This window comes from Staurois parvus, unplaced genomic scaffold (genome assembly GCF_062004578.1).
Source record: "Staurois parvus isolate SC_StPar_1 unplaced genomic scaffold, SC_StPar_1.0 ptg000154l, whole genome shotgun sequence".
NCBI classification, from domain to species: Eukaryota; Metazoa; Chordata; class Amphibia; order Anura; family Ranidae; genus Staurois; species Staurois parvus.
The window spans coordinates 12,950,966-12,976,727 of NW_028317950.1; the positions used below are offsets into that span (position 1 = coordinate 12,950,966).

Consider the following 25,762-nt stretch of genomic DNA (forward strand, 5'->3'; position numbering starts at 1 on the left):
GCAAATGATTGTCCCTGTGTCTTCTGCGTGCTCATTGGGGCCCAAGTTAGTGCACTACAAGAATTCAGGTCTCCTTGGATGCAATAGGTGTAAGCTCCTTAAAGGACTAATGCAAGAACAAGCGTTACCCCTTTAAGCAATATTCTACTTGGGCAGTACCCCTTTAACTGCTTGCCTACCGGGCACTTATACCCCCTTCCTGCCCAGGCCAATTTTCAGCTTTCAACGCTGTCACACTTTGAATGACAATTGCGCGGTCATGCAACACTGTACCCATATGACATTTTTTGCATTTCTTTAACACAAATAGAGCTTTCTTTTGGTGGTATTTAATCACTGCTGGGTGTTTTATTTTTTGTGCTATAAACAAAAAAAGCAAAAAATTAAAAAAAAAAAAAGTTTCTTTGTTTCTATTATAAAATTTTGCAAACAGGTAATTTTTCTCCTTCACTGATGTACATTGATGAGGCTGCACTGATAGGCAGCACTGATGGGCACTGATAGGCAGCACTGATGGGCACTGATGAGGTGGCACGGATAGGCAGCACTGATGGGAACTGATAGGCAGCACTGATAGGCGCACTGATAGGCGGCACTGATGAGGTGGCACGAATAGGCAGCACTGATGCCCACTGATGGGTGGCACTGACTGCCGGAACTGCTGGGCACTGATGGGTGGCACTGCTGGGCAGCACTGATGGGTGGCACTGATGGGGGGCACTGCTGGGCACAGGTGGGTGGCACTGCTAGGCACTATACAGGGCCCCATGATTTCTAACAGCAGCCCTGTCCACATGTAATTTGCTGCTTCACTGCAACAAGTAAGATAGCCTACCTGATAGCCCCCTTCACCCCTGCCCTTGACCCCACCCCTGGTCCCTCCCCTGAGTCTGCCTCAAAACAAAATGCAGGCTACTAGTGACCTGTCATTATAGAGAACAGGCCAGTAACCGCACCTACCTGCTGAGAGCCACAGGAGGAGCTGCCGCTACAATTTTCACCGGCTCTAAACGCTGGTGTGAATGTAAAATATGTGACATAAAAAGAAAACATTTCCATAGGAGCGGTACTTACCGTCCATCCTCCTCCATCACTTTCCATATCGCAAAATACTGTAAGAGGAACACCATCTGATGGGTGAACTGTGTACCAGCCGCTCAGAGACTGACCCTGATCCAGTAACTGCTTGCAGTTTTGGGCAGCTGGAGAAAATAAACAATTACATTTTAGAGTGTTAAAAACTGGTATATGGCAGAAAATCTTTGGTTTTAGGGACAAAATATTCTTTTATTGGAAAGACTTTTATACATATAATTTATATACAGTATATATATATATATATATATCATTATCAACTGTGACCAAATGAGGGAGAGCCAAAGTCAGGCATCACATCCCTTAAAGTTCCCATTCCGTTCCTTTTTTGGTTTCCACTATACATATATATACACTCACCGGCCACTTTATTAGGCATACCTGTTAATTGCTTGGTAACACAAATTGCTAATCATCCAATCACATAGCAGCAACTCAATGCATTTAGACGTGTAGACATGGGGAAGACAACTTGCTGAAGTTCAAATCATTAGAATGGGGAAGAAAGGGGATTTAAGTGACTTTAACCACTTCCAGACCGGACACTTTTACCCCCTTCCTGACCAGGGCAATTTTCAGCTTTTAGCGCTATCACACTTTGAATGACAATTGCGCGGTCATGCAACACTGTACCCAAATGAATTTTTTACCATTTTTTTGAGATAGATAAAGCTTTATTTTGGTGGTATTTATTCACCACTGGGATTTGCATTTTTTTTGCTATGTAAATGAAATGTCCAAAAATTTTGAAAAAAAAGTGTTTCTTTTATAAAATTTTGCAAATAAATAATATTTCATCATAAATCTTAGCCAAAATTTATTCCGTTATCTTTTTAGTAAAAAAAAAAAAATCCAAATTAGTTTATAAGCAAAAATTATAATTTTTAAACATTTTTTTTTACATTTTTATATTATTATTTTTTATTTTTTATTTTTTTTTTTACATACTGTCACCCTAGCAGTACAGTGTCACCATGGTGACACTGTACTACTTGTGAGGGGTGATGATGATTTTTTTTTTTTTTTACACTGATTGCTTTTACACGCATATAGGATGTAAAAGCAATAATTTCTCTTTCTCTCTGTGTGCATTCTTGCACTCATTGAGAAGAACTGAGTGAGCTGTGATTGGTCACAGCTTGTCACATGGTACAAGGCTTTTGTGAATAGCCTTGTACCATGTGACCTCTGTGATCATTCACAGATTTCACACATAGTAAGCAATGATGTCAGAAGTGACATCTTGCTTACTACTTTGCATGTGATCACTGATTGGCCAATCAGTGATCACATGATCGGGACCTCGTACAGAGGTCCCGTCCGACGATCGGTGTTTCACTGTGTCCGGAGGACACAGCGGGCACCGGATCGCGGTGCTGCGCGCTCCCAGGGAGCGCGCACAAGCAGGGTGCAGGGAGGCCGTTTATAGACGGCCACCCGACCCTGCAGTGCCACCGTCCGGCCGTTTATATACAACGGCCGGTCGGGAAGTGGTTAAACATGGTGTGGTTGTTGGTGCCAGACGGGCTGATCTGAGTATTTCAAAAACTGCTGATCTACTTGGATTTTCACACACAACCATCTCTAGGGAAATTGAGACTCAGACCAGGCAACATTTTAACAATCTTCTATTATCCAGTGCAAGCCTGTGTGAACTGTAGCCTCATTTTCCAGTTCTTAGCTGACAGAAGTGGCACCTGGTGTGGTCGTCTGCTGCTGTAACCCATCTGTTTCAAGGTTTGATGTGTTGTGTGCTCAGAGATGGTATTCTGAATACCTTAGTTGTAAAAAGTGATTATTTGAGTTACTGTCTATCATCTGGAACCAGTCTGCCTATTCTCCTCTGACGTCTGACATTAACAAGGCATTTTCATCCACACGACTGTCGCTCACTAGATATTTTCTCTATTTCGGACCATTCTGTGTAAACCCTAGAGAGGGTTATGCGTGAAAATCCCAGTAGAGCAGCAGTTTTTTAAAAACTCAGACCAGCCCGTCTGACACCAACAACCATGCCACATTCAAAGTCACTTGAATCCCCTTTCTTCCCCATTCTGACGCTCGCCTTCACTATGATGCCTAAATGCACTGAGTTGCTGCCATGTGTTTGGCTGATTAGCAATTTGTGTTACCAAGCAATTGAACAGGTATACCTAATAAAGTGGTCGGTGCACCTATATAATAGATAGATAGATAGAACTCCCTAAAGGCATTGATGACGTTGCCTTTCCAGAAGGCATCTTTGTGGCCAGGGCTGTGTACCCAGTGCCATCAGGTAAACCAAAAAGTGGACAGAAGAAAGGTAAGTAAATTAAAAAAAAAGTAAAAGAATATTGCTGGATAATTTCACATCAGCATGCAGAGATGCATGCTGATACGGATTTTAGTAAAATCAAGGAAATGTCCATTTTAAGCCACAGAGTTTGTTGTATTTCACCTACATCTTTTACCCAAACTAAAGTAATATAAACACATTTAAAAAAAATACATTTATTTTTTTACTTACTTCCTTGAAGCACAACTCCTGTGTCTCCCTTCTCACCTGAATAGAAAAAGATTCAATTATTTGCAGCAGAGCCATATTTAGACAAAATGCTATTCTAGCCGCAGTTGAATGATGGCACCCCTTTATATAAGGTCTGCCCCTTGTATGTTGTAATTATTTGAGTAATAACTAGTGGCAGAATGTGTTCTTAGGGGAAGCAGAGGTACTTTTTAACCAGGGGCGGACTGACCATTTGGAAACTCGGGCACTGCCCGAGGGCTCGGGGTCAGTAGGGGGCCCCATGAGATGACCCTGGTACCTTTTTCATAGGCTTTTTTGAGTTTGGGCAAGGACACAGGGGCCCCATGATCCCCTATTGCCTGGGGGCCCCATGAGTTGTCAGTCCGCCCCTGTTTTCAACTGTATAGACCGTCCAATGAACCGGAAGAAGAGAGATCAATTTATGATTCCTGAAGTATAGAGTCTTTGGACTCCACTCTGTATCTGTGGGCACTGACCCAAACCCATTGTAGCAAGCAGAATGCTTCTAAAGAGAGCATTAACAGAAACAAAGACTGTTGGCTTCAAGGGGTAAAAATAAATATTTTTTATGGTTCTAACTGCAACCCTAGAATGAGGAATAAACCCAATCCGAGAATACCAAAATCCAGAGAAAGTTGAAAACTTTCTCTCCTCAGCATGAACATTCTAGAGCCCCTCACCCAGTTATACATGGACACTGGGTTAGAGGATTTTTCCTTTTCAAAGCTCTTTGAAGCCTCCAAACTCCAGAACCCAATCTGGGAATACCATGACCAGGGGACTAAAGATGGCTTGATCCAATCCCACTAAACCAATACCTACCCCCCCCATCCTTAACCTAAGTAACCACATTGACAACAAAATGGAGTTAATGGCCCAAAAATGGCCTTTTATTACAACCATCAATAAATAACATTTTAAATAACAGAAAACACAGTATAAACATACATTTTTTCAAGGTCCCACTAGGCATCAAGAAAACGAATACCTGCGTCCTGCTTAACTAGGCCTCCAGTCGCAACATCACCGACTCGGAGACACCACTGCAGATACCCCCACCATAACAACTGGAAGCTGTACTTCAGACGGGTTCCTACAAAGTGCCTTTTCTTGTACCCACATTACCCAACAAGGACCTTGCACCCCGCTGGACATCCCCCAGCACCATTATGGCACAACCACCACCAAGACAAACCATGAAACAATGGGCGGGAGGGAAGTTTACCTTGTGAAAACTCTCTTCAGGCTGAAGACCCACTGCCACACCCTATCAGATACACCTCTCGTAGCTCCCCCCACTCCTTCCTTAACCATTTAGACTCCCCCTTATGCTAATGGAACTCTGCCTCTCCCAACCCCCTTTAACCCCTGTCATGCCGGCCCTTCGTTCAGGTCTTCTGTCTTCTTACTCTGGGCCTTCCTAAACCTGGAGAAAGCTGAAAAAGTACCTTTCTCTGCTCAGCACAAACATTCTGGAGCCCCTCACTCTGCATTCGTGTGAACCCTGTGTGCTCGTTGCCTATTCTTACATAGTGACAGGGGCTAGCTGTCATACAAGATAGGGGCTCTGTTGGGCTGGTGCTAGGGACCACACTTAGGGCTCGTTCACACTTGACTGTTTTACCAACACTTGCCAAATGCCCCTATAGCGTTTGGCAAGCGTTGGTCCGGCGTTTGCAGAGCGTTTTTTAACGCTAGGCAAACGCCACATGCGCGGTTTAGCAGCGGTTGTTATGCGTTTGCCGAGCATTAAAAACGCCCCACAAACCCCTAGAATGAAGTTTGAATGGTGTTACCGCTCCGCAAATGCCCTGCAGCCGCGTCGCAACCGCGCCACAAACGTTGGCCGCGCGTTTGCGTAGCGGCACCATAGACAAGAATAGGAGGCTTCAATGCCTCCTGACTCGTCCAGAGGCGTCCGTTTTGCCGCACTGCGACGCTACCACTCCCGTTAGAACAGCACAATGTGCTGTTATGTGCAGAATTGCCAGAGGCGTTTGGGCAGCGGTAAAAATGCTTCCCAAATCCCTCTCTGCCGCCTGCACACAACGCTAGTGTGAATGTAGCCTTAGTAGGAATGCCTTGGCAAGCAGTGTGGCTTCACATACATTTGCATGTGTATTAAACAAAAATCTCTGCTGGTAATTGTGCAAGAGATTTTTTGCACTGTATTGTTTTGGGAACTGCCCTGCCCATGTGTATCTTACTTTTGCTAGGTATAATTTGGTCTGAGTGGTTGTCATGTGTAATTTGCTCTGTTTTCTCAATGCAGGTCAGAGACTGAAGCTGATACCTGACACGCTGCTATAGCCCATGCCCCCATTGTTATGTATTATGAAGTACTTACCTTTTGGTCCCGTTGGTCCCATCTTCCCAGGTTGTCCTGACGATCCCTGGTCTCCTGAAAATATGATTGATTAACCGTTTAGGAGAAAGCTTATGTATTACTTTGCAATGGCCAGATTATTCTTAAAGGCAAGTGCACATAGAGCATATACTTTCCTGTCCCTGAACTGCTGAAATCTGGGCATTTCTTCCAAATCCTCCCAGTCAGGCCTTTGCCTTCTAGGCATGCATGCTACATTGCTGCAGACTACAGTCATTTGAGTTTCTCATTGGTAGTGGAGATCATAGCACTCATTCCCCACAGACCTGTTGGGAATCAGAGCCCACTAATGATAAATACACTTATTCAGTAAGCAGAATGCTTGGTGGATTTGTAAATATTCTATTTCTATATTATGCTCAGCACTAAAGAAAAAAAGCTTTTCTTTTTAGATAGATAAAATATTGCATATAAATACCATGTAGTCTTTAGTCCAGCTAGCATGTGGAACTCTCAGCTCCATTTCATGTGCTTTAGTCTGTTGTTCACAGAGATCAGTAGCTCAAGCTGAAACACATACACACAGCTGTAAGAGCAATGATTCATCCCTTATCCAATGTCTCAATTTGATGTTAAAATTGGGCAAGGAAAGGAAGCTACCTTTACTGTGCCTTCTCTTTAGCTAGGCCACAGTGCACTGAAATCCTTTGTCATGTACTAAAGCTGAACCCCAGCAAATAGCTAAATTCACAATTGAAATACATGGAGCTGTTTTATCTAGAAAGCAATTTGTATTTTTTCCCATCCATGCCTTAGATTTACACAGCCCTTCCAGGCAGCACAGCCAGGTTAGTGACCTGTCTATTCTTAACTGCAGCTGAGCAATACAAATTGGTCACCTCTCCCAGCCTGTGACTGGATAGTGACCAAACAGCAGCATAAAAACGAACAACCTCTATACTCATCCTGCTTTCTCCTTCAGCTTGTACCTCTTGAGCACATGTGCCTCCAACACAGCTGATTGGCTCCTATTGCTGCCCCCTTCTCCATTCTGAGAACTACTATGCAGGGGATTACAAGAGGCTGGTAGTAAGTCTATTTCAGAAACTTCCAATAGCTGCATGTAGTAGATTTAACATTTTAATCGATTTAAAGTAGAATTCAACCCTAAACCAAACTAGTCTTAAAAATGCTTCCTCCCCACTTCTAACACCAATGCTGACTAACCTGTGTAAGAAGGATGTGTATGCTTACCTATTTTCAGGTCATATCACATGATCCCCTCTTGATTGTAAGTTATTAGTATTCAATTAATTTCATGATTTTTACTGAAATTAACTGACATATATTGGAGTGTGGCTGGTGGAGCAGTATTAAAAATAACTGAATCCCAAATTAAATTAAAAATATTTCTCAAATCTAGCTGGCTGGACACACAAACACAGGCTCATACAAAAGCTACATATAATCTGGTGCATTCTAAGGGTTGTGAAGCAGCTAGGTAATTCCCACACACCTTTGAGATTCCCCAAGCTATCCTTTGAGCTGGAATCCTAAGGGTACATTTTTACCTTTCCTAATGCCCACACACAGGGCTGTTGTTAGAAACCATAGGGACCCATACAGCCAACCTGACAGGGCCTCCCAAAGAAAACAAAGTTTACAATGCTTCAGTTATGAATGAACACAGTGAGTGGTCGGTACTGATCACTCATTGTGCTCATTCAAGAAAAAAAAAAGTGGCTGGTAAATATGAGGAGGGAAGCCGGAAACACTGTGGGGGTGGAGGAACACAGGAGGGCCTGGGCAGCATGGGAAACCTATGGTGCATAAGGAGGGTGATGGGTGTGGGGGGGTGGGGGTTACTAGAAACAACCCCCTGTATGGCTTTTTCTGCAGCAGCTGAAAGCCAGTGGGAGGAAGAGGAGAAAAAGCCAGCTTTCATCTGCTGCAGAGAAAGGCATACAGGGGATTGGTTCCAATAATTAACCCCCCACCTTGTCAACCCCCTCCCTGCCTACATCCAATTCACCCTGCCGCCTGGGCCCCCCTACTGGCTTGGGCCCCGTACAGGAGGACTGGTGTTACCCCCTTATCCACGGCCCTGCCCACACACACTCACACTCAACAGACACACAATCTACGGTAGCATGCTTAGATTGTAAGCTCCAAGGAGAAGGGCCCTCCTAACCCTCTTGTATTGAACTGTATTGTTGCTGTATTGTCTCCCGTTATATTGTAAAGCGCTGAGCAAACTGTTGGCGCTATATAAATCCTGTATAATAATAATAATAATCCCCAGTGTCAGCCAGTGGTGGCTTCAGGGGAGAGGAGAGAGAGAGATTCACAAAATATGCCAATGTCTTTAATTACTAATAGGTTATGAAACCTTTCCCAATGTGTACCTTACTGAGTTACAAGTTGTACATTTTGACTGCTATTTCTTCATTTTGTAGGGGGCAAGATGAGATGCTGGTTCCTGATTCCATGCTTTATACTTATTCTCTCAACGTTTCCAATGGGAATAATTCCTTTCTCAAAATTGTGTCATAGGCTCCTTTGCCTCGGTTGCATTAAAATAATGAACACAATACTAAAGCCCAAATTCTATCAAAAAACCTGCACTGTTAAAATTAAAATAAGACAATGTCATCTCCAGCATAGCATATTAAACCCCAAACCTCTGTTTTATCCTGATTCCTGAGTCCCATGATATAGGGACTATTTTGGATAAACAGTGTACTCCTGAAGGAAGCACCTGCAATAGGAGGTTTTGGGGTTTAAGGTTTTGGGTAATCAACACCAATTTTAAACCAGTAATGTATAATAAAAAAAATGCCATTTGTTTACTATTTGTAGAAATTCTTTTTTTCATACTGCACTGCAAGGCCTTTAAAATATGGCCAGCAGGCTTAGAAAGTCCATTAAGGGGGCGTTTGGGTATGCTAGATCCATCACTATAAAAGGAAGAAGGACAAAGGGCAGCCATAGTGTCAGTGTATTAGAATCTGTTGTAGGGAATAGATAAGAAAAGCTCACAAACTACATAGGGAGAGATTATAGTCAGTTAGGAAACTGGACTTTATTTCTGATTTGCTCTTTTTTTTCTTTTTATTAGTTGCTTTGTCTTTAATTTTTATCTTGTGTAGCACCCTCCTACTTTAGCTAGGGGGACCTAGATCCTAATGGTTAGACAGGAGCTGTTAGCAGCTCAGGTGTAATAGCCAGAGGAGTCAAATTGTGGTCAGGGTTGAGAGGCTCTGCAGATCAGCCCATCTGGAATTTCCACCTGCTGTGAGGCTTTTGGAGGAAGGCCTTGGAGGCAGTGGGTGGATCTTGAGCAGTGGCTGGATGCATTCTTGGACCTCATCCAATCCCCAACAGAAGGCTTGGCAAGGAGCTGGGACCCCCTTAAAAGTGTTGGAGTCTGCTCAGTAGCAGGAGTGTGGTGGGAGAGGTGTAGAGAGTTGGAGGAAGATGTGAGGCTGAGAAAGGACTAGACCTCATCTAAAATGACCTCTGTGCAACTTCCGTTTAGCGTCTGACGTCACCCTCTAATGCGCTTCGTCCTAACGCATCTGAAGAAATATGTCAGCAAGTGACGTCAGATGCCAACCGGAAGTTGCGTGGCGGCCATTTTAGAAGAGGTCCGGTCTACAGGATTTGAACCAACACTGATGTACATCTTAACTATGTAAGTGCTTTTTCATCTAATAAATCAGATGGTTTTGATATATTACGCGATGTTGCCTATTCTGTCTTTGATTCATGTTTTGGCATTGTGACGGAACAACCAGAGCGATATTGGTTGGAGAGTGGTCTACCTGCTGAAAGTTGTGTTTTCTCTACAGTTTGGTAAGGTGCATGGGCTGGAAGGTGGTGGATTTCTCTATTGTCTCACTCAATTGATAGTTTTGGTTTGATATTACGGGAGCACAGAGTGGCATGTTATGAAATGTGTAGATAAAACTACACTCTATGCAATTTATATTTTTGGAGGGAATGATTACTCATGAGAAGAAATTTTGGAGAAAGAACCCATGTGTTGGAAATACATTTGAGCAAGTTATTCATACCCAGAGGGTAAGAGTAGGAATTAGGAACATTGCATGTGGGATGACACTTGGTGGAGTTTTTGCATGTTTTGAGCACTTTTATGTGAGTGTATTTTAGTTTTGCTATAACTGTATGACATAGGTAATCCACTATGTGCGGTCTATATGATTTTTTTTGAGGGTTAAAGAGGAAGAGGAGGACATCACTTTTTTGAGAATATAATGAGTTTTGAAGAATGATGAAGTCACTTGAGGATACATATTGAGGACGTTGATTCGATTGGGTGCTGAGGAATAATTTTATTTTATTTTGGACTTCCTGGAGAGGAAGGGACTACTTGGTGACCAGGGATTGGACATTACACATTGTATTTTGGAGTTTGTTGGTTTGTATTTGTATAGGGACCTTAGATTGTATGCTCTTCAAGGGTTAGGGACTGATGTGAATGTACAATATATATGTAAAGTGCTGTGTAAATTTACAGCACTATATAAGTACCTGTAATGATAACAATACTTACTACTGACAGGCCCCTCATAGATTTCAGTGGGATTTGCCAATAAGTTCAGGTTTGCTAAACTTCATATCACGTACCTGGTGATGGAGGCCAATGGAGAGAGGGCTTCCCTTGCAGCTAAGTTCCGGACTCCCCTGAGAGTGGGAAAGCGGGAGTCAGGCCCAAAGTTGCACAGGTCGCCTGTATGAGTGCTGGTTGGTGGTCTACTCAGAAGCACAACTGGTGCACGGAGATAGGTCTGCAGACAGGAGGTGCCTGTGCATGGTATGCAAGCCCTTCCGGGATTTAGATGTTTACTGGGTAGTCAGTTCAAGCCAAGGTCAGGTACCAGGTGGGAATCAGAGCAGACGTAGTCAGATGGGATAGCTGAGGTCATACACAGAGGAGGGAGAGAGAGTATCCGTAAGCCAAGCCGAGGTCAGATCAGGGGTAAGCAGAGTAGAGAGGTACAGGAGCAAACAGGAACAAGGCATGGGGAGCTAGAGATCATCCAGCAACTTGAGGAAGTGATGAGCCTCCTTATAAAGGCCGTATGGCACCAAATTGAGGCTGATGCGTGCTTCTGCATACATGCACGGTACTGGCAGAAATGCCAGATCTTCCAGAACTTCTGCCGTGAACAAGACCCTGACACTTTAATTGGGATTCACCCAATCCTTGTCAAATTGTTCTTAGGCAGATTCACCCATACCTATTTTAGACTACTGCACAGTTCACATGTTAGGTCATCCAATGAATGAGCATCAAAGTCTGTTAATGACTACGTAAGGGAGACTTTGGGGAAATGGGAGGCTGGCATTGAGGTTTCTTTATCTTATTGTCATCACAAACTTAAAATTGCAATTGTAGAAGCTGTTTAAATTTACATGGGATTAGTAGTGACATTACCTTTAGGCCCAGTGGATCCTGCAGGGCCTGGTGATCCAGGGGCCCCAGGACATCCCCGTAGAATGGCTAGCTTCTCCGATCCTCCCAATCCAACAAGCTTGACATCTGTAATGATAAAATAATATATATTATTAGCATAGATCTGCATTCACAAGGGCGACTTGTCACCACCACACAACAAAGCAACTTTGGGGTTATACACATAGATGATTTCATACTTCCCCATGTGTGGCTCTTGGTTTTCATTCTGCAGCACAGCAGGCTAATATGTGGAGGGAACTTCCCATGCTCATAAGGGCAACTTGATAGGCTCAGAAGAAATAAAGCATAAAAAGCCATGTTTGGCTCCCCTTAGACAACCACATCAATGGAACTTGTGACCCACATAATAAACAGTATTGCTCTACAGATGTTTGTTTAGTAAATTCTTACTTGCCAATGAAATGCCTGCTAAAGCTTGTAAAATGCTTGCAGAACATGACACTCTTCAGACTAGCACTTACAAGGTAAAATCAAAAAATAGTAAAAATATATAAAAAAATGCAGCGCTGAAATATGATAAGAAAAAATCAATATATAAAATCAAATCCGAAATGTGAAAGGCTAAAACAAATAGATTGGTATAAAACCAGTGCTCAAAATAGTAATGCAATGTCCTATAACAGGAAAAATTACTGACTGGCGGCCATTTTTGGATTCTTGGAACTTTTTGGATTTCACTATAGCCCCTAAGGTGATTTCCTGATATATGAGAGTACACTACATCTGGAGATGGATGACAGAAGGTGATTCGTAATACGTGGGAGAGGCACATTCCCCCTGGTGGCTGGAGACGGTACACCTGGAGAAGCTACAGAGGATCCAGAGGTTGCCGCACTGATGACCATCTGTTTGGCAGTATCCCTGATCCAGTGACCAGGAGTATCTGGTTAGTGCATTCAACAGCCACATTTTACCACAGATGTCACGGATTTCCCTGTCACTTCGATTCACTTACGGATTGATTGACTTTAACACCTTTGTCACTATATGCCCTTTGATCAGTTATAGGACATTGCATTACTATTTTGAGCACTGGTTTTTATACCAATCTATTTGTTTTAGCCTTTCACATTTCGGATTTGATTTTATATATTGATTTTTTCTTATCATATTTCAGCGCTGCATTTTTTTATATATTTTTACTGTTTATCAAGAGGCTTTATGAGGTTTGCCTTTTATGCTAGCGGCTAGACTATTTAGATCCAGTTTTATTCTTTTCTTATTTAAGATCAAAAAATGTCCATGTCTACTGTGTAAAAAGTATATCTCAGGTTTTTAGAGTTCCAAGAGTTTCCTAGTGTTAAAATCTGTTAAGAGTAAATAAAAAAAGAGAAAAATAGTTGCTTTGCAACATTAATGACTATCACCCTGGTCAACAACAAGGACCTTCCTCTTATTGTCACAAAATATACTAATAAAGTGTTATAACAAGAACAGAATTTTTGAAACAAAACAAGCTGTGTACTTAGTTTGGCTTGGTAACACTATAAACAAAACTCTAGATTATTGATCTTAACGACTTGCCGGCCAGTTGCAGTACATACAGTTGTGTCCAAAATTATTCAACCCCCACTGAAATTGAGTGTTTTGGCCAGTTTGACATTGCTTTTGATCATTCAGTCATCTTGCTTACATTTACATTAAAGAGGCACTTGTAGGTCAGACAAATATAACATAACAGTTATAATGAAATAACCACAAATGTCTTTTCTGTGCTCACAGCATTATCAGTTTTATTCAACCCCCAAGTGACATTCAATCTTAGTACTTAGTACAGCATCCTTTTACAGTTATAACAGCTTTTAAACGTGAAGCATAGCTTGACACAAGTGTCTTGCAGCGATCTACGGGTATCTTCGCCCATTCTTCATGGGCAAAGGCCTCCAGTTCAGTCACATTCTTAGGCTTGCGCACTGCAACTGCTTTCTTTAAGTCCCACCAGAGGTTCTCAATCGGATTTAAGTCTGGTGACTGCGATGGCCACTCCAAAATGTTCCAGCCTTTCCTCTGCAACCATGCTCTAGTGGACTTGGAGGTATGCTTGGGATCATTGTCCTGTTGAAAGGTCCAACGTCTCCCAAGCCTCAGGTGTGTGACGGACTGCATCACGTTTCCATCCAATATCTCCTGGTACTGAAGAGAATTCATGGTACCTTGCACACGCTGAAGCTTCCCTGTACCTGCAGAAGCAAAACAGCCCCAAAGCATGATTGACCCTCCACCATGCTTCACAGTAGGCAAGGTGTTCTTTTCATCATAGGCCTTGTTCTTCCTCCTCCAAACATAGCGTTGATCCATGGGCCCAAACAGTTCTAATTTTGTTTCATCAGTCCACAGAACACTATCCCACAACTTTTGTGGTTTGTCCACATGGCTTTTGGCATACTGCAGTCGACTCTTCTTATTCTTTGGAGACAGCAAGGGGGTACGCCTGGGAGTTCTGGCACGGAGGCCTTCATTACGCAGTGTGCGTCTTATTGTCTGGGCTGAAACTTCTGTACCCACATCTGACAAATCTTTTCTCAGTTCCTCAGCAGTCACACGGGGACTTCTCTCCACTCTACGCTTCAGGTAGCGCACAGCAGTCGAAGTCAGCATCTTCTTTCTGCCACGACCAGGTAGCGTTTCAACAGTGCCCTTTGCCTTGAATTTGCGAATGATGCTTCCTAAGGTGTCTCTTGGTATGTTTAACATCTTTGCAATCTTCTTATAGCCATTGCCCTTCCTGTGAAGAGAAATCACCTCTTCTCTTGTCTTCCTGGACCATTCTCTTGCCTTCACCATGTTTGTAACCACACCAGTAAATGTCTAGAAGGAGCTGAGTATCACAGTCATTTTAAAGCTGCCTAATTGGTGCTTATTATGCTTGATTGCTGCTCGGTGACATCCACAGGTGTTTTCAATACCTGATGGAAAGCACCTGTATGAACCTCTGTTCTTCAGAGTGGTAGTCTTTAAGGGGTTGAATAATTGTGGCAATGAAGAAACCACATAAGAACCATTTACTACTGTATTACATAAACAATTGATGTCATTTTAGTTGCATTTGGGTAGTTACAACGTCCTTGTAGGATTTGATTCTGAATACAATTCCAAATGTACACTATAGTCCCTAAACCCCTTTACAGCATTGGGGGTTGAATAATTTTGGACACAACTGTATGCTACAGCTGGACTGCACCTATAGGCGTGTTTTGCCTGCTCAGGTTCAGGGACACTCAGGGCGCCCCCCCCTTCCTCGCGTGACTGCTATGTCCACTGGATTGAGGATTCCACTACTCGGGGCCAGGTAACCATATGATTGCTATGCAATGACATCATCACAGTGTCAACAAAGCTGTTGCGAATGAACTAATTCATAACAGCTGTATTTCGTAGGCTGTGATTGGCCAACAGCTGTTACATGGTATCTGTGCCAATCACAGCGCCCTGTGCCATGTGATTAGCTATAGCCAATCACATATCACTAGTGGTTAACCCATTCATGACAGCTGAAAACTTTACTGTTGCAATGATCTTTATTATAACAGCAAAGTGGTAAAAAAAAAAACCCTGATCACCCCCTCAGAGTAATACAGTGTTACTATGGTGACACTGAACAACTGTGATGAAAGTATTTTAAAAAATAATAGTAAAAAATAAAAAAAAATTAAAAAATATTTATTTATTTAAACATACTGTTACTAGTTAACAGTACTAGTTCCCTAATCACCACCACTGCACTGGTGACAATACGTAAAAAATTGTTAAAAGAAACAAAATGTATTACATTTTTTCATTGAAAAAAAAAAATTGTGACAAAAAGTTACAACTTCAAAACACTCACCATGCCTCAGACTTTCTATTACCGTATTTTTCGCCGTATAAGACGCACTTTTTCTTCCCCAAAACTGGGGGGGAAATGTCAGTGCGTCTTATAAGGCGAATATGGAGCGGCCGGTCCAGTATTTCCACCGCGGCCGTGTCAGAATACCGGGCCGGCCGCTCAGCTCTGCAGCGGGACCTTACCTGTTCCTCTATCCAGCGGCGTGCTGTCTTCCTGGCTTCTGTAGTGTGAGCACTGGGCATGACAGCCGGGTGCCAAGTGCGCATGCGCAAGAAGCGGTGCTTTTTGTGAATGGTAAGGCGGTACCTGGGACACATGACAGATCCCAGAAGCCGCCGGACCAATCACAAAGCGCAAGTGCTTCTCGCTCATGCTCACTGGGCACCCGGCTGTCATGCCGAGCGCCATTACAGAAGCCGGGAAGACAGCGCACGGCTGGATCGAGGAACAGGTAAGATCAAAAAAAACTCTGCGGAAGTAAGAGCGGGTACCTGTCAAATTCAGGTACCCGCTCCACACCTCCCCAAAGGTCAGCAGTCATCTGTACTGTCCGCAGTCTCTGGTCATCCCTGTGCTGTCCGCAGTCTCTGGTCATCCCTGTGCTGTCCGCAGTCTCTGGTCATCTCCTGTACTGTGTCTGCAGTCCATTAGTTCAGATTTTTTTTTTCCTGTTTTCTACCTCTAAAACCTAGGTGCGTCTTAAGGTCAGGTGCGTCTTATACGGAGAAAAATACGGTATCCAAAAAGGGGACATTTGGGGGGTATTTGTACTGTCCTAGCATTTTAGGGCCTCAAGAAATGAGACAGGTCTTCAATACATCAGAATTTATTAATTTTCAAATAAATATACCATAGTTTGTAGACACTATAACTTAAACACAAACCAATTAATATACACTTATTGGGATCTTTTTTACCAAAGAAATGTAGAAGAATACATTTTGGTATTGGATATGAAAGAAATTACAAAATATAGTTTTATTTTCAAAATGTTCACCTTTTTTCATTTAGATCGCAAAAAATAAAAAGCTCAGTCGTGATCAAATACCACCAAAAGAAAACTCTATTTGTGTGAAAGAAATGATAAAAATGTAATTTGGGTACAGTATTGCATAACTGCGCAAATGCCAGTTAAAATAGCACAGTGATGAATAGCAAACAAATGCCCTGGTTATGAAGCGGGCAAAACCGTCTGGAGCTCAGTTGGTTAAACACAAGCCTTGTGTCTTTTTATGCCAAGGTTTTTCTTAATATTGGAGAGACATAAGAGAAGAGAGAAAGTACAGCATCCTGGTATAGTAATTTTAATTGAGATCAGTATATACCAGATAAACTCTAACGCTTTAATTTATGTGACTGCAATATATTCTTCTGGTCTGAAGTATTAAAATGATGACACTAGGTCAGTGCACTTTCTGTCTTCTCTTATGCTTCTTCTGTAACACCCTGCAGTAACACTAGTTGTATGATATTAAATAGACACAAGATGGCAGTGTTCTGCAAAGGAGCTGGCTGATGGGAGAAGGCAAAGAAATACAGAAGCTCAGGAACCCAAGGACAAAAAGTGAAGGCGTGAGGAGGGATCACTGACTGCTGATACCGCTGACAAGCCAGACTGACAACCCTGTGAGCAAATGGACCGAAGTGCTGTCATCTGGAGTGATCTTTGATGGAGGAATCAAGAGAACAGGGGGGCCCCCAGAGAGTATCCGCTACCTGAATGAGATGAATGAGACCATGGATAGGGTGAAAGAGCTCCATACCCAAATCATCTAAGTTGTAAGTAGCATCCTTTGTTTCACAAGTTATTGTGCTAATGCCTAAATTGAGAGGTGAATTCTGCCTTGTGGTCTACTAATTATTACACTCTCAACACATTAGATCACAGGAGTCTGCTGCATCATATGCATCCTGCAGGTCAAGTTACATTTGTGCTTCAGTTCCAGTCTGCACTACTTGCTAAGGAACTTCTTTATCACTTTAGTTTGCCACCGTTTTTAAAGAGGAACTAACCCTGCAGAAGTTTGTTATCGCCCTTTCCCTAATTCCAGCCTAATTTTAGATTTTACTCTGTGTGTGCTAAAGAGATACCATCCAAATTCAACATCACTTAAAGGAGAAGTTCTTTTTTCTTTGTATTCATCCTCTATTACAGGAAATCATACCTTTACATCCAGGAAGATTTACATCTTCATGTGTACCAACTAGGGCCCCATCGAGCACGCAGAAGATTGGACACTTCAATTTAAAGGGACATTGACATATCTAAATATCTGAGTAAAGACCTCTTACTTTCTCAGAGTTAAATCCAGCTACCAGTAACTAATAGCCCAAACACGAGTTAGTCTAATTGATTAGTTTCCTTTCACCTCACTTGGAAGAAACATCTCATAACTGGGGCTACTGATTAAATTCTGAATTGCAGGACATCAAGACACAAGAACTGATTGAATTTGTGCTGTGTTGCAACCCTTACTCGAGTATTTTAAGAGTGTTAGCTGTTATTCTATGCACATACCATCTTGTCATTTTACTGTGCTTGCATTTTGACCTCAATATAACCAAAATATCGGTTCAATCTAAATTGTGTGTGAGTCTATTATATGGTTGCAGCCAGAGGGTTCTTCTGGCCAAAGGTCTAAGGTGGTGTCAGCAGGGGTTGGTCTTCCAAAGTGGGCTCAGGAAAGACAGGGAACCCGAAAAAATACTCCGTAGCTCTCAAGGGGGTAGTACTACACTTTATTATTAAAATTGGTTAACAACCTCAATTCTGCTGCATTTTTTCATCATATAACAATTTTAATTTCTGATTAGCATATATTTTAACTACTGGCATGATATAACAAATTTTATGGATGGAGAGAGGTACAAGACAACTTCTTTATGGCATATACAATATATACAGTATATATATGTAATAGTATTTTTTTTCTCAGGACAACTGGATACTAACATTTATAGGTAAAGTTGATCCAGGGAATATCTGATTGCCTCTCGGGGGATCAGGAAGGAATTTTTTTCCCTGCAGGAGCAAATTGGATCATGCTTTGCTTTTTTGCCTTCCTCTGGATCAACTGTGGGTATAGGATTATAATTTTTTTTTTTTTATGGTTGAACTGGATGGACGTTTGTCTTTTTTCAGCCAGACTAACTATGTAACTATGTATATAACTATGTAACAAACAATGCTTTTTTTTTTTGGTGACATTGCCTTGCAAAAATTATTATTGTTATTATTATTATGCCTAAAACACACTATTTTCATCTACTTTGACCATTGTTAGTTTAAAAAAAATGTGTTCATATAGATAGAAACTACAGGCCCTTTTTGCTACAGTAAAAGGAAAAAAGTTAATAAACAAAAGAATTAAAATGTAAAAAGGTAAAATATTATTAGTTAGAAAAAAACAGAAATAAAAAATTAGCAGCCAAATTAAATAAGGAGATAAGTGGGGAAGGAGTTAATTAGGGTTGATTAGGGTTAACGAAGGGTTAAAAGGGGTTGAATAGAAACACATTTTAATAAAAACCCCTTTCTATCCTTGCTTTCAATTTTATTAATGGATTGTTTGCATGGTTACATTGTTCCAGCTTGGACTAATGTATTTATAATTATTTTATACCTGGCTAGTTCCTCTGAAATTGGAGAATCACTGTAGTAGCAGCCCCAATACAGTGATCCTAGCTCTCTTCTGGGATTTGAGTGGCTACCCTGCTGTAAAGTAACCATGGGGGGGTTGTCTGCTAGGCACAAACATCATTCAGGGAACGCACTTTATTTTTCTCAAAGAATGCAAAGCATTCGCTGATTGGGTGATGTTAAGGTGGGGATACTACTAAAAAGATTCTCTACTTCCACAGGGGTTAACCAGGTATATAACTGGTGTATACTAACATTAATTCAAGCTGGATCAATGTAACCCTAGAAAAAAAATACCTGGAGTTCAGCTGTAACTGATATCTAATGAAGATTGACGTTCATGACTTTGATCTGCTGATGAATGAAACAGAACAAATACATAGTGGTATATGTGTTGCGTCAGAGAATGCTATGTACTCCCTGGGTACCTCTGTAAACATCACATGCCTAAGGTACATATGTGGTTAAAAAAACTTTTTTTCAATAGTGCCTGTAGAATAATAGGTTTTGGCATTAAACAAGAACAACCACTGAAATAATAATACAGGTGTACCTCGGTTAACGAATGTAATGTGTTCTGCGGGACTTTTCTTATTGCGACAAATTTGTAAACTCTATTGGAATGCATTGAGAACCAATTAAATTGTTCCGGAGGTCAGAAAAAAGTAAAAAAAGAAAGTCTTTTATCTGTTCAAAACTCTTTATAAAGTGGACTTTAAAGGCATAAATACTGTACAGGGACATGATTAAAAAAAAATTTGTAAATGCATTGAAAACCAATTAATTCGTTCTGGAGGTCATCAGAAAAAAATAAAAAAAAGTCTTATCTGTTCAAAACTCTTTATAAAGTGCACTTTAAAGGCATAGTACTGCACAGGGACATGATTTAAAAAAAATTTGTAAATGCATTGAAAACCATTTAATCCGTTCGTATTGCAAAAAAATTTTGTAAACCAAGGCATTATTTTCAATGGATTTTCATTCGTAAACCGAAAATTACGTTAACCAAGGTACGTCTGTATTAATGATTAAAAAAATTTTTGTAAAAGCATTGAAAACCAATTAATTTGTTCGTATTGCGAAAAATATTCGTAAACCAAGGCATTATTTTCAATGGATTTTTATTCATAAATCGAAGATTATGTTAACCGAGGTACGCCTGTATTAATATTTATATAAAACCATCACAGTATTACCCGCCTAAGTAAGGCTGAAAAGAATCTGAGCTCTTGATAGTTGTAGGAGTCTCTAGCAAATGTCAAACAGTAATCATTGAATCACTGAATAAAACAGTAATAATTGAATTATGAAAATCTGGCAAGGATGTGCGCATAACTGAATGGGTAAACATAGCAGTCTAGAAGTCAGGAACAATTTAAAAGGAAACTGTGAGTATAGATATATGGAAACTGATAACTTGTCAAAGGTGCGGGCTCCATCAGCATCCCCTTATCCAGTCTTCACAATCTGGGGAGTCAGTGACAAGGAACAAGCATACAAGACAGGAGCTGAGACTTCTCAGACTTTACTGGCTGTGTGCTTGCTCAGGATCAGTGACTCCATTGGAAGTGGAGCCAAGATCAGGATGACAGCTCCAAAATCAGCATTCATACATCCCATATTTGTATCCCAACAGGTTCAATTTGACACTGAATAAGCAGTTCAAATATAAGAACGGGTCCCTGAAATTTCTTCAGATTGGAGCCAGAAGAAAAAGTAGGAGCAGCACACTCGTAAGTTAAAAAAGTATTAATTCCAATAAAATAGTCCACTTAAATTCACCAAGGGTATTTCATCCATTGTGGATGCCTTGGAATACCCCTTTATTAGGGCATGTAGTATTTTTTTCTGGTAACAATGGGACTATTGGTGGTTGGGAAAATAGATATGAGTGAGGAGTGGTAAAATGACTACCTATCAGGCATACTCCTCTAGGTGGCGCAGACCGTTTCTGCTGAATTTTGATTGTCTATTTTTAAATATATTTAAATATGTTCCAACCCTACCTTCATGAGTTCTAATGTTTCCTTTCTAGCAATAAAACCTAACAGAGATTCTAACACTTCATTGCTTTACCTAAAACCTAAATTTCAGCTTTAGATACACTTTATGTGCTGTTGATACAAAAGATATGACTAAAGCAAACTAACAATTTCTTACCTATTTTAATTCTATTACAGATCTAATGCTGTTGATGCAGAGAAAGACCAAACTAAATGTTTTCTCTCAGTAGGATCATTTATATCTTCTTTTTGACCCTGAAGAGAACACTCAGATCATTTGAATAGATTGTTCACTTCACTGATGAATTCTATGTAACACAACAGGAAATACCATTTGTAATTTAGAAGGAACCCAGTCTGCCCTTAGGGGTCTATTTGTACTTTTTTCAGTTTAAGGGCTTGTTCACACTTGACTAAATTTCCAACTCTTAACAAACATTCCTATGGTATTAGTATGGGCGTTAAACAGGCGTTTACCTTCCTGGCGGTAATCCAGAATGGGTTAATTTCAGTACCAAAAGCAGTAACCCTGATGCCGTTGCCGGCATCCGTCTTCCGGGTTCCGTTCCCTGCGAGTGTCAGGGCGTACAGGGGGTGGAACCGGTGGGAGATTCAAAAAGGTAAAAATTTGACATACACACAATTCATTGTAATCTGTTAGTATTACATTACTGTATCAAACCATTTCACCTAAATTTTGTCCCTAGTGCTTTGTCCAGTGCCCTGCCTGCACTTTTGCCATTCTTTCTGCCTGGAAACTGAGAAATGTCCATGGCATCCAAAAAATGTCCCTTTAGGGTTTTAGACCAGCTAGAGAACAGCGATAGTAAGTTAGAATCACTTGCAGAATTAAGTGATAATGATTTGTGGGTAAATTCGTCATCAGACACTGAAAACGATTCTGCGACTGAGCTCAGTGATGTGCGAACTTGGCGCTCTATTACAAATTTCAGTGTTTTTGGTTTGATTACATTATTGAATTAAATTGATTATTATTATATTATTATTTTTTATAATTATTTATTATGTTATAATTTATGATTTAGTGTTTCAAACTTTATCATACTAGACTCTTGTTTGCACAGATTTAAGTGAGTTATTCCTAAGAATTACAGGTCTACAATATAAAACAACAAATTTCCATGCAAAAAAAATACCACTTTGACATTCAAAAATATTGATTAGTTAGACGGCCAGGGAGATTAATTAGATTTAGTATGGGTGGTAGACTGGCGTTTTACAAGGGCTTAAAAATGCTCCCCATAAGTGACTTATGCGCGGTTTTGACGCTTTCTATAAACATTTTACAGGTGTTAAAACTGCACCACAAATGCCTATAATAAACTGTAATGGTATTACCTGCACTGAAAATGCCCTGCAAATGCCTGTCAGCTTGTTTATGGAGTGTCACCATAGACGTGAATGGGAGGCATTGAAAGGCTTCAAACTCCTTCCGACTCAACATTAGGCTTCAATTTTGAAGCGACGCAACGCTAACGTTTCATGTTTTGATAACGTGAACAGCACTGTGTGCTGTCCATAGTATCATTTGTATACAGTATCATTTGTATAATACATTTGCTGTGAACTAGGCCTAAAAATATACCGCATCCTGTGTTGGATAATCCCAAAAGTCTGATTCTTAGGGCTCGTTCACACTAGGCTGGTTTGCCAACGCTTGCCAAACGCCCCTATAGCGTTTGGCAAGCGTTGGTCCGGCGTTTGCAGAGCGTTTTTTAACGCTCGGCAAACGCTCCGCAAACGCCGCATGCGCGGTTTAGCGGCGGTTGCTAGGCGTTTGCCGAGCGTTAATAACGCCCCACAAACGCCTATAATGCAGTTTGAGTGGTGTTACCGCTCCGCAAACGCCCCGCAACCGCGTCGCAACCACACCGCAAACGCCGGCCGGGCGTTTGCGGAGCGGCACCATAGACGAGAATAGGAGGCTTCAAAGCCTCCTGACTCGTCCAGAGGCGTCCGTTTTGCCGCGACGCAACGCGACGCGACGCAAACGCTCCCGTTAGAACAGCACCATGTGCTGTAATGTGCAGAATTGGCAGAGGCGTTTGGGAAGCGGTAAAAACGCTTCCCAAACGCCTCTCTGCCGCCTGCACACAAGGCTAGTGTGAACGTAGCCTTAGATTGCCTTTCCATGGTGGTAGAAAAAATATTTCTCACCTGCAAATGAAAAACATCAACACAATAACAAATAAAATAAGTCCAATTCTATTTCAAAATTTTACCTGGGCATGTCTCTTCAGCAGAGCAATGGATGGTGACCAGCAAGAGGATCAAACATATGGAGCTCCGAGTGTGTGGCTTCATGGCTGATTTGGAAATAGTGATCTAAATCCCCTAGTAAAGTGAGCTGTGTTTTCTGTATATTTATAGGAATAGCTGGGTGGCCCAGTTTTTTTCCTGGAGTGTAGCAATCTACATTTCAAAATTAAAACCAGTTATATTGCATCCACCAATTTCCTAACCACAGTAATTCTTGTTTTTTGAAACACCAACGGGTAGAAAATAAAGGGAAGAAAATGGTGCTGCGCTCCCACACAAATACCTATATACTATACTGTATATACTCAATAAAGAATTAAACATAAATAAATAAAATAAATTATCCTCTTATAAAGTCTGCTGTGTGGGATGTATAAACATCTAATATTCACAATATCGTGCAATCATATGCAAAATCTACACCCATATGGAAAAAAACAAACAAATATATAAATGCATGTTAAAGGAAATAGTGCAAATACACACGTGTCCTTAAAACAAGGGTATAGGTGACATAAATCACAAAGTGATGGACACTTGGCATAAATTATGTCCGCAACTGTGCAGTGAAAATAGACTAACAACTGGCGTAAATGGTGCCTTTCCAAATAAATGGTAAGGATGAAACCTGACTAAAGACAAAACATAGGACCAACCAATGTCCTTCCACATATATGTGTATCAGAAACGTGATAGGTGACCGCAAACAAAATGAAATGATAAATAAATATGAATATAAATGAAGTGCTTGAGTCCCTAAATTGGGAAAAAAAGTGCTATTAAATGAACATCAAAGTGCGACAACACAAATTATTGACAAGTGACACACTGTGCTACATAAATAAAAAACACTACTAGGCAGAAAATGCCAAAGATATGTGCCACCAAAAATGATAATAAAAAAGAACAAATGTCCACATGTGTAATCCTCAAACAGCGGGATATAGTGGAAATTCCAGCAAAGAACATAAGTGATGCAGGTGTAGGGAAATAGGATCTGTCACCTGCTAGATTGCCCCTTCACGTTCATGTAGCGACCCCAAGGGGCCCAAAAGCCTTCACAATATTAGACACAGCTAAACGACCAATTGGCAGGTACGAATCCGGGTTAGCAGTGGTGGTGGTATCCCCCTTAGGAACTATAGATATGACCAATTCTGGTATCCGGGTCTCTCTCTTTCATATAGGATGATAAGCTCAGCCACCTCACATATGTGGTGAAAAAAAGAAGAATCCTCCCATAGTGTGACACTGTTACATTTATTCAAGTTGTAAAAAGCCAACAAAGCTCACTGGCATGTTAGAGGTTAAAAATAAGCTCACAGAACCTCATGGAAAACACTGGGTGTACTGCTATGGGTATACCAAGATGGTGCCCACACCGGAAGTGACGTCACCATGTCTCCGTGTATCATCCGACGCATTGCGTCACGTATCAAGTGATTTCCTCAGGCTCAGAACATAAAGTCAGTACTGAAAAAATGTTTTTTTTCTCATATTTTGGAAGAAGAAGCTGCTGACTTGTACTTGGTTCTTGCTATGTTGAAAATGTTACAGTAGTTTGGTAGTTTTACTTCAAAGGTCTACTTTGTTCCCTATGCCTACATATTTTTTGCATGCTTTCAAAGCGACAAAAGCATGTTAGGCTGCAGCATGGAAGGCTTGACTGGCTAATGATGGTTACATAGTTACACAGTTAGTCTGGCTGAAAAAAAGACAAAAGTCCATCCAGTTCAACCATTAAAAGTTATAATCCTATACCCACAGTTGATCCAGAGGAAGGCAAAAAACCCCCAGCAAAGCATGATCCAATTTGCTTCTGTGGGGAAAAAAATTCATCCAAATGGTAGCAGGAGACTGTTATACCATTTGCTGTTTTATGCTGTTATACTGGTGTCGGTGAGGACACCCTTTTTGTGAGTGTAAATCTTTATTAAATTGTTGGATACTTTTATAAAAAAACTGGCTGCACCATGATTTTTTCTTTCATTCCCAAACATGACCTCGGTGGAGAGATATAAAAAGAGAGAGTGATATAATGCTCCTGGAACCGTTATATTGAGTGGTGGACACCTATCTTATGGATGATTGTGTAGCTATTGATCATCACACCTGAGAAGTTGATTTATTGCATCTGCTCCCAGAGCAAAAAGCGTTTTTGCTGATCTAGAGATTGATCAGCATGGAGCTCTGGTGAGTTACCCAACTTTACTTTGGTGGTGGATTTTGGCACAATTTCTTTGAGAGCACTTGAATTTGAAAAGGATTTGTTTGGACATTTGAAGAAATTCAAAATTGGACAATTTTTTATATTCACAATATTTAATTATGTAAATGACTTATGCACTAAAAAATAGTTTTGCACATAATTTTGATATTTTTTGATATTAATTGAGAATAGATATATATATATTTTGCACTAATGTTTCTACACTAAATTAGGAATAGTTTGTGGTTTTAGCACATTCCTTTATTTAAGTTATAGCACTAAGAAATTTATTTGGTTTCTTTGAGGTGGAATTGCTGCTTTAAAGTATTAAGGGTGTGGTGCTTTTATTACAC

General features: G+C 40.9%; 1 protein-coding gene across 2 annotated transcripts in view; it reads right to left on the bottom strand.

Annotated features, from left to right (window-relative positions):
* Positions 1–25,762, bottom strand: part of LOC149463526 (ficolin-1-B-like) — a 638,327-nt gene that overhangs the window by 23,400 nt on the left and 589,165 nt on the right. Inside the window, exons 1-5 of one of the 2 annotated variants that reach the window (XM_089675067.1) lie at positions 23,164–23,289; positions 11,410–11,514; positions 5,970–6,023; positions 3,602–3,637; positions 1,075–1,202 (exon numbers count right to left, since the gene is read on the bottom strand). In XM_089675067.1, coding sequence (XP_089531193.1) covers positions 1,075–1,202; positions 3,602–3,637; positions 5,970–6,023; positions 11,410–11,514; positions 23,164–23,245 — 405 coding nt within the window. In that variant the 5' untranslated portion in view covers positions 23,246–23,289. Of the gene's footprint in view, positions 1–1,074; positions 1,203–3,601; positions 3,638–5,969; positions 6,024–11,409; positions 11,515–23,163; positions 23,290–25,762 lie in introns of those variants that run through there. The other variant, XM_089675068.1, reaches the window with a different exon arrangement.